Source organism: Oryza glaberrima, chromosome 7 (assembly GCF_000147395.1).
Source record: "Oryza glaberrima chromosome 7, OglaRS2, whole genome shotgun sequence".
Lineage (NCBI taxonomy): Eukaryota > Viridiplantae > Streptophyta > Magnoliopsida > Poales > Poaceae > Oryza > Oryza glaberrima.
Window position 1 is genome coordinate 18,542,817 of NC_068332.1, and position 14,204 is coordinate 18,557,020.

Here is a 14,204-nt window from a genome sequence, read left to right on the forward strand (position 1 = left end):
TGGCAAACACTTCATTGAAGACCAGATTCGAAGATCTTATGGTGTTCAAAAATATATTTGGATTTTTATTGAGCTCAAGCACCTTGAAATCAATGAATGATATTGACCTTGAAGAGTGTTGTACTAAATTTGCGGAAACTTTCTCTCATGATGGTTCATCTGATGTTGAGGTACATGAACTTATTTCTGAAGTAAAGATTATGAAATTTACATTGCCAGATGGTGAATTGTCTGCTATGGAGATGTTCAAGCATGTTAGAGATGTGGATTGTTATCCTAATCTCTCCATTGCTTATCGAATCTTATTTACTGTGCCTATGACCGTTGCATCCGCTGAAAGAAGCTTTTCAAAGTTAAAATTATTGAAGAATTATTTGAGAACAACAATGACTCAAGAAAGGTTAAATGGTTTGGCGACTTTATGCATCGAGAAAAGGTTATTGGATGAGATCGACATCAATATTATAATCAATAACTTTGTATCTCGAAATGTTAGAAGAAATTATTGAAAGTGCCAAGTAAGTGTTTATGATTATGTTATTTCTCTTTGAAGTTTTAAAATGTTATATATAGATAATTTTATCACATCGAATATTAAGTGTTATGTGTTTATAAGACTATAAATATATATATTAGTTTATGTATATATATATATATGGGGGCCTCCATGTAAGTTTTCACCCTGGGGCCTCAAAAACCCAGGACCGGCCCTGCACATGTCTTAAGTTTGTGACGGACATAAATAACTGAGAGACGGCAGGTCGTAGGAAGGGAACATGTTCCATGGTTTGAAGAGACAAAGCCCTGTGGGCGTGGAAAAGGCGCGACAGGGGAGAAGAAGCTGGTGTGCTGTCTGTCACGATACCGGTGTACTCAATCCATTTCAGAATATAAATGTTTTGATTTTTTTACTAAATCAAAATTAAATAAGTTTGATTAAAATTTATTGAAAAATATAGTAATATCTACAACATCAAATTAATTTTATCATATCCATCATCGAATATATTTGTATGGTATTAAAAATATTATCATTGTTTTATAAATTTAATTAAATTTGAAAAAAACTGATTTAGACAAGCCAAAATATCTTACATTGTGAAACGGAAGAAGTATTATACATAAGCGTGAAAGCATAATTGCTATCTCCAACGCATGTTTAAAGAAAAACTCCAAAGCATGTGACAAGAGCTGTCCTGGGCTGCGTTCTCCTCCCCGGCACAGAAAACAAAATACGTATTATTACGTGTTAACTAAATTTTTTGAAAATAAATTAATATAATTTTTTTAAAACAACTTTTGTATAGAATTTTTTTAAAAAAATCATACCGTTTTAAATTTCTAGACGGTGTATTTTTTTTTCAAAAAATTTCTATTCAAAAGACTACTCCAATTTCTATACAATTGACAATTATTTTCTATTATAGTATAAATAGAAATGTCAATAAATATATGATTTTATTTAAATTTTTTTATGACTAATTTATACATATAATCTTCTTTTTTCTAGACAAATAATTTAAGAAATTATTTATAATTAAAGATTTTGAAGTTAAACCTCATGCTTATTATCAACCCGAAAGGAGTAATTAGCCTGTGTTGAATCTCCTTTTTGAAAGAGGTTTTTAGCACACGCAAACGAAAAAACTCATTAGCATATAATTAATTAAGTATTAATAATTATAAAATTAAAAATAGATTTATTTGAATTTTTTAATGACTTCTATATAGAAAATTTTGTAGAAAACATATCATTTAATAATTTGAAAAGCGTGTTAATGGAAAACGAAAAAGTTGAAGTTTGAAGATGAATAAAAGAAAGTAGTAAGAGTGAATCAGGCAAAACGGAACATGCACTCTATTATTCTATATTTAGTTCTACGTGATTTCGAACGACTCTGCCGAATGCATATAGTACGTAGTAGGTACGTATATCGACAACTAGCGAGCGGCCCAAAGATTCACCCAGACCAGTATAAATAGCACTGCAAAGTTCAGAGTGCAGAGTGGACTTTATAATCAATCATGGCGGCAGCTTCAGCAGCAACCGTGGAATTCGGGCCTCAAATACTGTGGCTCGACAAGGAGCTGTTGCAAGTGCTTGCCGCCGGCAACAAGGTCCTCTTGGAGGAGCTTCTGAGAGGAGAGGGCGGTACACACCCGGCTCGCACAAACGGCCAGGTCGCGATAAGCTTCCATGGCACGAGTGAGCCGGCGGCGCGGCGCGGAACAAGCCGCCTTCTCGGCGTGACGAGCAACGGGAGCACGGCGCTGCATGTCGTCGCCAGCCACGGCCACGCCGAGCTTGCGGCGCTCATCTGCGAGAGGGCGCCCTCGCTTGCCGCCACGCGCAACAGGTCCCTCGACACGCCGCTGCACTGCGCGTCGAAGGCCGGGCACCGCGACGTGGCGGCCTGCCTCCTGCGGGTGATGGATCAGGCGACACCGCGGTCGAGGAACCTGACGGGCGCCACCGCGCTGCACGAGGCTGTTCGGCACGGCCATGTTGAGGTGGTTGATCTGCTGATGACGACGGATCCCTGGCTGGCCTCGGTGACAACCAACGGCGGTGTTTCGCCACTGTACATGGCGGTGAGCCACTCGGTACAGATGGTCCAGGCACTGCTACGTCCGTCGCAAGACGGAGGGCCGTCGCCGGCGTCAGCCGCCGGTCCGGAGGGATGTACAGCTTTGCATGTGGCGGCTATTAAAAGGACGAATGGTATGATAGAATCATAAATAACTCTCAAGAATCCATCTTCTGCGCATTTTTAATTGGGTATTTATAGAATTTTTAATTAAGGATTTGCCTTCATAATTATTATGTGTGCACGTTCACGAGAGTTATAGAGAGTAGCAGTATGTATCAGTCACGTAGTGCATGCCCATTGTTTAGGATATGGATTTTCATCCTTGAGAGAATATCCCCTCGTTATTTACATGTTATCTAAATAGTTATTAAAAAAATTAACAACATAGATTAATATGAAATATATCACTCCATAAACATGTGAAACCAAACTAAACTTCTACAGGTTGCAAAAAAAAAAGAACAAATTAAACTGAAAATAGTTATCATACATTCGCAACTATATTTATTATTTTTGTTACAATTTGTAAAATTTAAATTTTAACTTGCATACTAGTGGAGTGATATATTTCATATTAATCTATCTTGCATTTTTTTAAAAAATATTGTTAATAACTATTTAGATAACATGCATGAAACGAGAGGATATGTCTTATTAGACGAGACAACATGGTCCGCTTGATTGGTAGTCATGTCGGAGAGAAATGCATGCCAATTTTTTTCTTCTTATAACATTTTCTCCTAAAATAATTATATGCTTTACAATCCAATTACACCATTGTATTTACTGAAACAAAATAGTTATAGTAAGATCTCATATAATTATATTCCGATGAAAAAAATATATGATGTATATTACTTTTATCATACATGTAAATTACTTTTCAGATTTGATCAAATTAATTTTTAGACACTTTTATGAAAGTAAATTGAATGAAGACCAAAAATAATTTACATAATAAAAAAGTAACTTAACACAAGTTATCACGACATTAAAAGTAAACGTTGTGCGGTAAAAACATGATTTTATTTAGAAATTAAATTTAATCAATAAATTATAGAACTAACTTGAAAACAACAATAAACACAACATTTTGAGTGTCTTAGAAGTAATTTTTAAAAAATAAATGTAATTTATATATATGATAAAAGTAATTTACATAAATCAACACTAGAAACTCTCCTGATATCTCCTCTAGATCCGTAATTCATTCACGTATATATTTTTTTTGACGTAAAACAGCATTCATTCACGTATATTGTGCTCCAAGTTTATAATGTTCAGGCGGGGTAGAAACTAAATTCAAGCTGTATTTTAATCTTTTTCATTGAAGTTCCGATCATTGAACTCAGTAAATTTCAACTGTAAACCAGAAATAGCTCAGGAGATACTGAACTGGCCAGAAGGTCCATCTTTGCTAACCAGAGCCGATTCGTCAGGGAGGACACCTCTTCATTTTGCCGTAATCTATGGAAGGCTTGACACAGTTAAGCTATTCCTAGGTGGTGATGCTGCTTCTCCAAGGCTGACTAGCATTTCTGACAGCGATGGTTCATATCCCGTGCATGCTGCTGCTATGTTCGGAAGAACCAAGATTATTGATGAGCTCGTGAAGAAATGTCCCAACTACTATGAACTGGTTGACGATAAAGGGAGAAATCTTCTGCATATTGCAGTTGAGAGCGAGCAGGAAATGGTGGTTCGCCACATTTGCGGAAATGATATGTTCGCGATGCTGCTGAATGCGACAGATTATGATGGAAATACCCCTCTCCACCTTGCTGTGAAACAAGGATATCCACGGATTTTCGGTCTGCTACTGGGGACAAGAGGTGTTGATATGTGCATTATGAACAAGGATGGCCATACTGCAAGAGATATTTCTTGCTGTGCCTCAACGTTAGAGCGCGGCCGATTGCGCTATTTTCTGGTAAGTTTATCTAATTATCTTGTACTGCCCCTTGTTCTATTCTCTCTCTCATACGTATATAAGATCATTAATCCCTCCATTTAGAGATCATTAACATAATCTCCAAAAAGTAAGTTTATTTTTATCAATTCTATATATCATACGTATATAAGTTTAAATTTAGCATATTAACTGAGTTGGCTTGAATTTTCTTGTTCCAAAACACAATATAACGCACGTAACACATGCACATACTTACCAATATAAATATGCACACACATCCTATACACATACACACTTATAGAAGCATAATCGGGAGAAATATCGGGAGAACGACAAGAGATAAACATGCGTCACATACCTTATACAAATTAAGCATATTAACACACTCCTCCCACTGTCCACTATTGTCACACCCAGAAATTCTCGAACCAGAATTTCTAAGCTGAATGTGCATTAAATCACTGTCCAGGACCAGCCAGGGTACACAAACGACAATTATTGACATACAGACCCACGTCTTACAAAAATATAAAAGATTACAAATGCAGCGGAAAGATAGAAGCGAGCTAAACCGGGAAGCTTGACTTCAGCAGCGGGCGACTCCACTCCACAGGCAAACCTTGACGGCAGCGACGAAACCAACCTCTCTGAGACGGCTCCAACTGAGAAGAACTTCAACTCTGGTGTGGGGGAAAAGAGAGCAAGACTGAGTACTACCCACTGTACACAGCAAGTCATACCGGAAGAGAAGGTATGATGCAGGATATAATCAAAGGAAGCTAGGGGTTCTTTTGCACAAAGCAGGCATTTCAAAGCAGTAGTTGGAAGCAGTAAAACAGATGTAGTAATTAATCAATATTAACCAATCACTGTCCAACGCTACACCACGCTGCAACAGGCCCAACCAACCACCTGAACTACACCAGTTCATTAAGCTAAACTAGGGTGAGACTAATCACGGTGAATCTGGTTGATCGCCAATAACCGCGGGCACGGCTATTCGAATAGTTTTACTCTGGCCAGAGGTGTACAACTGTACCCACAAGACACGATTCCACACATGTCGCCATGCCCCGAAGTATCACCATGATACTGCAAAGGGGGAAATCGTGACAAGACCCTCCACATAACCCTCCCCTAACCATCCACACCACGCTAAGGTTTCACCCCCACCCCTAAAAAGGCAGTGGGCGGTCCCCTCTTGCGCCGCGGTGAATCCGGCAGCTGGACAACCGGACACCCCGGCCGACCCAACTCCATCACGCCCACCCTCGCCACCGGTGCCTAGGAAAGGGTCGAGCTATACTTCAGATCAAGCAGTTACCCACTCCCGCTTGTGGTAAGCACGGTAAGTCTCCCAGGGTTTCCCGTGAACCGGTCCTTAATTGCTATGGGTGCGACCAGCAAAACCATGCACCCACAGCCCACCATTAAGTGTATTTTAATTAACTAACACCATTGCGGTGGCACCAATCCAAAGCTATTGCCAATAATCAAAGTCTATGCTTTAATGTGATCCCCTTTTTGTGTACTAGTAGAACTAAGCGTGGCTAAGCATTTCCTAAACCAACATCTAGTCATTTTAATACCCAAGTTGTCAATGGCATAAGGAAATCAATATATGGCTGAGTAGTAGGACCCATCCCACATGATATTGTAAAAGAATGCAACATTTAATAGAAATGCGGGATACTGGTAAATTGGGTACAATATGTTCAAACGTATTGCATGACTTGCCTTGCTCTCGAACTGATGAGACCTCAGCAACGTCTTCGAGAAACCGCGGATCGACGAAACGGCCGAATTCTACGCGACAAACAAAGCACACAAGCAAAACATGCTATAAGACTACTGAAACAGGAAACAAAACCATTTTTATTGGATTCTTTGCATTTTTCTTGATTTACTAAGACTTGAATGGACTTAAACGGAGCTCGGATGAATTACTTATGAATTTTAGAAGATAAACTGTGTTTTTACTAATAAAGAAAAAGCCTTAATCATTTTATTGCGCAATAAAGCCCAGGGCTGACGTCAGCGAAAAGGGAGGGGCGCCGGCACGTGGGCCCCACGGGTCAGCGGCTCCAAAGAGAGGGAGGTGGCGCCTGGCAGGTGGGCCCCACCAGGCGGTGGCTCAAAGGGGAGGCGAGGGAGGCGCCGGCCGGGCTCGGCTCGGCCTCAAGGCCAACCGGCCGACCAAGGCGAGGCGGCGGCGAGGCACGGCCACCGACGGTGGTGACCGGCGGTGCGGGAAGCGGTGGCGACGGCCGAAAGGCGGCGGCGCATGGCCGGAGCAGCGGTGTGGCCGGCGCTCGCGGGAAGGTGAGGAAAGGAGGGGGAGGGAGGACTCACCGGCGACACGGCGGCCGGAGCGGAAGACGAAGGTGGCGACGACGACCCGACGAGAGGAGGGGCGGACGAGCGGCGGCGACACCTAGAGGAGGGGAGGAGAGGAGTTAGGGATAGAGAGGGTGACCGCGACGACCAAAGTGGCCGGCCGGAGACGGAGGGGAATGGATAGCTCACCGGCTCGCGAGGGAGATGGGGTTCGGTGGGGTTCCGGCGACGCGAGGCGGTGGCCGAGATGGCCCACACGACGGCGGAGCTAGCGGCGGCGGCGGCTTGGCGCGGCGGCGGCCCTAGTGGCGACGGCACGCGGCCGGAGATGGGCGGCGGCGGCGGAGCTCGGGTGCACGGCGCGAGGGCGGTAGACGGCACGGGAGAGTGCGCAAATGGGGGAAACGAGAGAGAGAGCACGAGTGAGGGTTTTTATGGGCGAGGGAGGGGCGGAAACGGCCGGGGATGGCCCCTATTTGGCCGGCGACGTGGAGAGGTGGAGGAGAGAGAGAGGGTGTTGGGGGATTTCAAATCCCCCACCACTTGCGGGCGCGCGCGCGCGGGAGATGGGGGGGAGAGAGGGCGGCGACGTGGGCGCGAGGTGTGGGCGCGGAGTGGAGGCGCGACGTGGAGCGGAGAAGGCGGCGGCGCGGGCGGTTGGAGCTCCGGCTCCAACGACCGGAGGTAGGGGACGACCTGACAGGTGGGCCCCACCTGTCAGTGTCCCGGAGAGAGGGGAAAGGGGAACGGGCCGGGCCAAAGGAAGGAGGCCAAGCGCGGGAGGGAGTGGGCCGACGGCCCAATAGAGAAAAAAGAAGGAAAAGAGAAAGAAAAAGAAGAAAGGATTTTTTTTCCTGGGATTTAACATTGCACTTTGGTGATTTTTAATTGGTTAAAATTATTTACAAGGCTCTGAAAATTCCACTAAAAATCTTGTTAATGCATTGGAGCATGGGGAACTCAAGAAAAATTCCACCACGCTATTTCTGATTATTAATTGCATTTATTAATTAGGGATTTAGCTCTAGGTTAATTAAGATAATTTCTTCGGGCAATTTATTTAACCAATTTTTAAAGCAAGAAAAGGGGGGAAACTTCAGGGTGTGACAACTATCGTGGAATAAAGACGGTGTAGATCCATATATAGTGAGCGAGTAGATCATCGCCTCCATTTATGGTTGGGGAGGGCCAGGAGGAGTCATAGTGGGCAGGATCCGCTAAAAAGATGGGAGCGTGCATCCTAGACTCATTGGCCTAGATCTGCGGCCAGGAGGCAGGTTCTGAGGGCATGTTCAATGCATGCCCCTGGAGAGTATCCCTAGCGCCCTCCATTGATGGCCATTTGCTTTTTCGTCCATGACGTCCCGTCACGATGGAACGCGTCCCTCTGCTGGGGGACGTGGCTCTCTCCACGCCTCGCTAGCTTTTCGTGGAGAGTCGCAGCCAGGCGACGCGTTGGGAGCTTGGGGCGCCCGTGGACACGGATACCGCACCTGCGATTTCCCCTTCTACCCTCGACCTCGTCACTGGGAGGAGGCTGACGGCGGTAGTGAGGAGCCTGAGGCGGCGAGGAGGTTGAGTCGCTGACGGCGGCCCCAACCCTGGCCACCGTGCCCCGCGTGCCCCTCTCCATCGGCGACGACAGGAGAGAGAGCCAGCGATGACGGGTGGCAAGGAGAGAGAGAGGCACCGGAGAGAGAGAGAGAGGATGTGGCAAGAGAGACAGGCGGTGGTGACATAGAGATGGTGCCGGCCCACCGGATCCGGCTGCTAGCATGCCAGATCCGTGCGCCGACGAGGACGGCGTCACCGGAGATGCGAGGAGGGAGGCGGCGGTGGCTGGGAGGGTGAGGAGGCGGCGGCTACTCGGAGAGGGCAAGGAGGGAGCGGCGGCGGCGGGAACCGCCGGCGGTACCCCTTGCACTCGACGCGACCATAATCGCCTTCTTCGCCACGGTCGGAGACAGAGAGAGGAGCGGGCGGAGGTGACGAGATGGAGAGACGAGCGGGCGGAAAAAGAAGAGGACTGGGGAGGAACGGGCAGAGAGAGAAGGGGATGGGTTGGCGGAGGGGTATCGATGGTATTTTTACTCTGAGGCTACCATGGGCCAAGACACCCATTGTGCTGACTTATCTCCATCAAATGGCCTTAGATTTTGAAGAACCCACCTAGGGTATCCTCCATTAAGGGATGAGTACGTTTTTCAAAGAGTACCCTCAATTAGTGATGGCACTCTAAGGATGGCTTTGGTTGTACATGCCCCTTGAGATCGACAACCGGGCTAACACTGTGAATACTCCCCGATCGTCCTTCCTGCACCATATCTTCCATCAACCGCAGGTGGGGTTGTCACGTCGGTCATGCTCGCACATGACGGGAGCCTCACCCTCGCTGCCGCACGCTGCTGCACCATGCCACGCGCATATATGTGAGTCCCACAGTATTGGGGGCAATGGGCACTTCGATCCACATGAAAATACGGTGACAAAAAAACAATTCAAATCATAGTCGAGATGTACAAAGTGGCATGGATCTAGTTTTATATATTGTAATGGCATATATAGTTACAAATGAATCAATAGTGTCAGTAGATTTTCAGATTAACCATAGACTTTGCAAAGGCATGGATCTAATTAAATCTACTATCTATATATTTCATATATAGTCATTTTTCATGGTACTTAGCGCGTCCCATAAATATTCTTGTTGTTTCATATTGTGCAAAGTAATGCTAGATTTTTTTATGCGGCACAATATATTCCTTGGACTCATCGGGAGCACCACTTCGTATGCCATGTAATCCTCATCCCGCATGCAAGGTAAGCGCTAAATGTCTATCCTATCCTTATATATTACATTTAAGATAAAAATAAGAATTGCTAAAAAAAATGTCACAAGTTTTTGGCAAAAAAAAACTTTCAAATGTAACTATAGCTAATATAGTTGTTGTGTAATTACAATATAATTACACTATAGTTACACTATAATCTACAATATAACTGCACTGTACGTAGCTACATTGTAATCTCTATATAAGTTAGATATAAAGTTGTATATATTATTTTAATACTTATATATAAGTTATATTATAGCTATAGTGAAGTTATATTTAGATTTGAAAGTTTTCCCTCGAAAAACTTGCAACAATTTTTTTGATAGTCCCAAAAACTAAAAAAAAAATAGATCTAAGGAAAAATAAAGAGAAAAACAAAACAAATTAATGAAACTAATAAGGACGAAACAACGCTGGCCGGGCCGGGCCTTTTTTTTTTTCCTTTTTTTTCTTTTTTCCTTTTTGATTGTTTCTTTCTAATGATAAATGTAGGGTTGCTTTGGACATTTAAATATTGACCTTACATGTTGAGATGACATGGCATGCACCGGTGGGTCCAACTACTCGTATGCTAAATTTGTAGGACTATTTTGGATAATAGGAAATGTTAGGAACTAAATTGAGTCCGGGTATTGGGTATTTGACCCTTACTTAAAATAATCATGTTGTTTGAGTCTATAGTAACGACCGGACATTTTACTATTCCTAGCAACAGAAGGGTATTTTTGCTACTACCTCCGTTTCACAATGCAAGTCATTCTAGTATTTCTCATATTCATATTGATGTTAGTGAATCTATACATATATATCTATCTAAATTCATTAACAATAATATGAATATGGAAAATGCTAGAATGACTTACATTATGAAACGGAGGAAGTATTTCTTTAAGGGTGAATAGCCAATACAGTCCACAAAGTTTTATTCCTGGATCAATTCAGTCCCCGGGTTTCAAATCGTTGAAAAAGGTTCCCAAAATTAATCGTTTGGCTTAACATAGTCATTAGACCCACAAAAATATCTCATAGGTGTGCCACATCATCCTCGCATATAATGATAGGGATGAAATAACCATTCTACCCTCACATGCCATAAAAAAAGAGAAAAGAAAACAACCACGAGAGAAATTAGCGAAGTTCATTGAAATGGTACGTTGGTATTTCTCCGTGCCACGGCGTCACATGTGAACTGGAGCAATCATCGTATGTGCAACGCTGCGATGATGCGGCCGCCGTTCGCGTATCGACGTTTAGATGGATAAATCAAACTGATAGGATAATAATAGTATATTTTTATATGATATATATAACAATGATTATTTCAAAACCTTACTGCCCTTACATTCGAGGATGACGTGGGGCATGCCTTATGTGGCATTTTTTTGGACCAAAGACAATATTAAGTTAAATAATTAATTTCGAGAATTTGTTTGGATTATTTGAAGCCTTAGGAACTAAACCGCGTCTCTAGAGCGAAACTTCAAGGATCGTATTGGTTAATGGTTATTGATCATTTCTTTAAAAAAAATGATCTCTAGGTAATTGCTTAATTTGGTCTACACGTACTCTATCTTAATATAAAGTTGATGCTCACTAACTTCTAAAATTCAACATGCAAGGGTGTCATATCATCATCCACTAGCAATTACTATCTAGGGTATTTTAAATCAAATACAAAGTGTGTACATCATTCTCATGGTTACGGATAAGGCATACCTCCTATCCTCCCAAATTGATCATCATGTAATAGAATCCAAAATTTCTCAAATTTCTCAAATTGACAATTATATAACTGTATGGACACGGATTTCATCGGAATACAATTAATGCAGTATGGGTGAATGTGTGCATGATAGGGTGTAATTGGCATTAGGTTTTAATCGATGCATGCACTGTGGGAGAATGTGTGTATGGTGTCTTGATTGATATGATTTAAATTAACATTGGAACATAAACTTATATGATGATCAATTTGGGAAGAAGTGAGTATGGAATATACGAGTATGGTATACCTTCACGTACACGGGTTGTTTCCGTATGCGTTGTAGGAATCCGTCACGAATTATAGAAAAGATCTCTACGGGTCGAGTGATTAACACGGTCCTACTCGGAGAGGATAGAGTTTCTGTTGTACCGTATAGGGTCCGATATCTCCGGGTCTTGCTTGGAGACCAAGGTGATCCACGGTATAAAAGGGACTCCCTGGGAGGGGTAAAGGGCATCGAATCTCATCGCCAACACATCCACCACAGTCTATGAAGCCGGAGCATACGGAGCCAAGTCGTCGGGAGATTTTATCGAGTCCATCGACTAGGATCTCGTTGGTATCATCAGATTCATCTACTCCCATTGTATTATGTGGCTTTTCTATATTAATCCCATATAAACTGGACTAGGGCTATTACCTGACAAGGGGTCTGAACCAGTATAATTCTTGTCTTCCGTTTGCTTGATATCGTATCACGTAGATCCTCGTACCAACATACCCCAATACCCAATTTATCCGGTCTACGAGTATTACTCCTCGACAATCATCACACACTAGCAATTATTATCTAGAGTATCTTAAATATCATACAAATTAGGGATGAAAAAGGTGCGGATACGGACGGATGCACATACCATATTCATTTTCAGATTTTTCGCTGGATATAGAAACAGATACGGAGTATCTCGAATACGAAAACCAACTCAACTCCTAATAGAAACAAATATCAACATATATAATTAGCTCATTTTATATAAAATGTAGTATAGTTTATAAATATTTTTAAAAATTTAAATAATATTAATAGTATGGACTAGTGTTAAGAGATAAACTACTATTAAAATCTAAAAAGGTATATTGAAGGTTATAGAATTATAAAGAAATGGGATATGTCAAAGGCTTATGTGGATATCCGAATTATTATCCGTATCCGACGGAAACCCCTATACCATATTCGTATTCGTATCCGGGAGAAAATATCTGTATTCGTATCCGTATCCGAACTATCCGAGAATTATCCGATCCGAAAGGTATCCGTATTCGTTTTTCTCCAGAGTGGACGGAAACTATCCGTTCTGCTTTCATCCCTAATACAAATATGACATATTATTTACAATTTTATTGTATTTTTAGAACTCAATATGCAGTTAATGTCAAATCATTATCTTCATATATCATTTTTATATTATTTAAACATGGACATATATCATTTCTATAATATATAATATGCATTCTTTCATATATTCCACAGCAAAGCGTGGGGTATCAAGTATTGAAGGCGGCTAGCTGGTTAATTGGTTTCCAATTTCTGGTGCTGGTCATAGGTTACCCGACCTCCGTCATTTGTTTCCTTTGGGCTTATATTTGGTGCTTTTTATATATTAGTCCTCTGTTTTAGGTTATAATACGTTTTGACTTTGACTAAGTTTATAGACAAATATAGACAAATATAGTAATATTTATAATACTAAATTAGTTTCATCAAATCAATAATTGAATATATATTCATAATAAATTTGTCTTGGGTTAAAAATGTTAGTTTTTTCTACAAACTTGGTCAAATTTAAAGCAGTTTGACTTTGACCAAAGTTAAAACGTCTTATAACTTAAAACGGAGGGAGTACCAATTTATTTGACAATGCTCCTATATTACCCTTTTTTTTTTCATAGGATCCGCGCGTATTAGTGCATAACTGTCTGTGCTGGGTGAGAGCACCACTTTCTCTAAATCATCGCGCTGCTCACATTATTGTCGACGAACCTGCACCCGCTTTAGACGACGAAGAAGATTACATGACAAGAAACGGAACGATTGGGTCGGTTCTGATCGCCACAGTGGCATTCGCGGCAGCTTTCACTGTCCCTGGGGGCTTCATCGCCGACGACCGCCCGCATGCCGGGACAGCAATACTGGCGAGCCGGTTTGCATTCCGAGCATTTGTCGTGACAGACACCATGGCCTTCCTCTGCTCCATCGTGGCAACCAGCTTCCTTATATACGGTAGCGCAAAGGAGATTCCACGCGGCCATCGTTGGTGGTACAGCTTACTGGCATCTGGGTTGGTGCCGTGGGGAGCTCAGTTCCTGATCGGCACGTTCGCGCTCGGGTTTCACCTTGTGCTCGGCTCGGCCAACCGTGGACTTGTCATCTTCGTCTATATGGTGTCTTCAGCTGCAGTCCTCTTCTGTTTCCCGGGCATCTGGGGTCCATTCTGTCTTGGGCTTTGGAAAACGATATGGCGACGAGCAGGGTGGAGAGGACTCATCAACATACACGATCGACCGTCGAGCTTGCTAGAATTCTTGGAGTCTCTATTCACGGGACCTTTGATGGATATTAGGAGGACATTGTTCCCTGTACTCATCTCCGTCACCTTCGTCGTCGCAATCGCACTCGACATTGTTATGCCAAGACAGTGAGCTAAGATATACTCCCTCCGTTTTAAAATGTTTGACACCGTTGACTTTTTAGCACATATTTGACCGTTCGTTTTATTCAAAAAAAATTTGTGAAATATGTAAAACTATATGTGTAAATGAAA

At 42.5% G+C, this 14,204-nt stretch overlaps 1 protein-coding gene across 1 annotated transcript; it reads left to right on the forward strand.

Moving 5' to 3' along the window:
- The first annotated feature begins 2,025 nt into the window (after nt 1-2,025).
- Nucleotides 2,026-14,082, forward strand: LOC127780272 (uncharacterized). Its single transcript, XM_052307193.1, has 2 exons — nt 2,026-2,722; nt 13,514-14,082. The coding sequence occupies exons 1-2, from the start codon at nt 2,026-2,028 to the stop codon at nt 14,080-14,082; spliced, it is 1,266 nt and encodes a 421-aa protein (XP_052163153.1).
- Nucleotides 14,083-14,204: the final 122 nt, after the last annotated feature.

Excerpts from the sequence above, each read along its gene's own strand:
- LOC127780272 (XM_052307193.1), top strand. The coding sequence starts at position 2,026 with ATGGCGGCAGCTTCAGCAGCAACCGTGGAATTCGGGCCTCAAATACTG. Across the intron at positions 2,723-13,513 it reads GGCTATTAAAAGGACGAATG|CTTTCACTGTCCCTGGGGGC; the intron begins GTATGATAGAAT and ends CATTCGCGGCAG.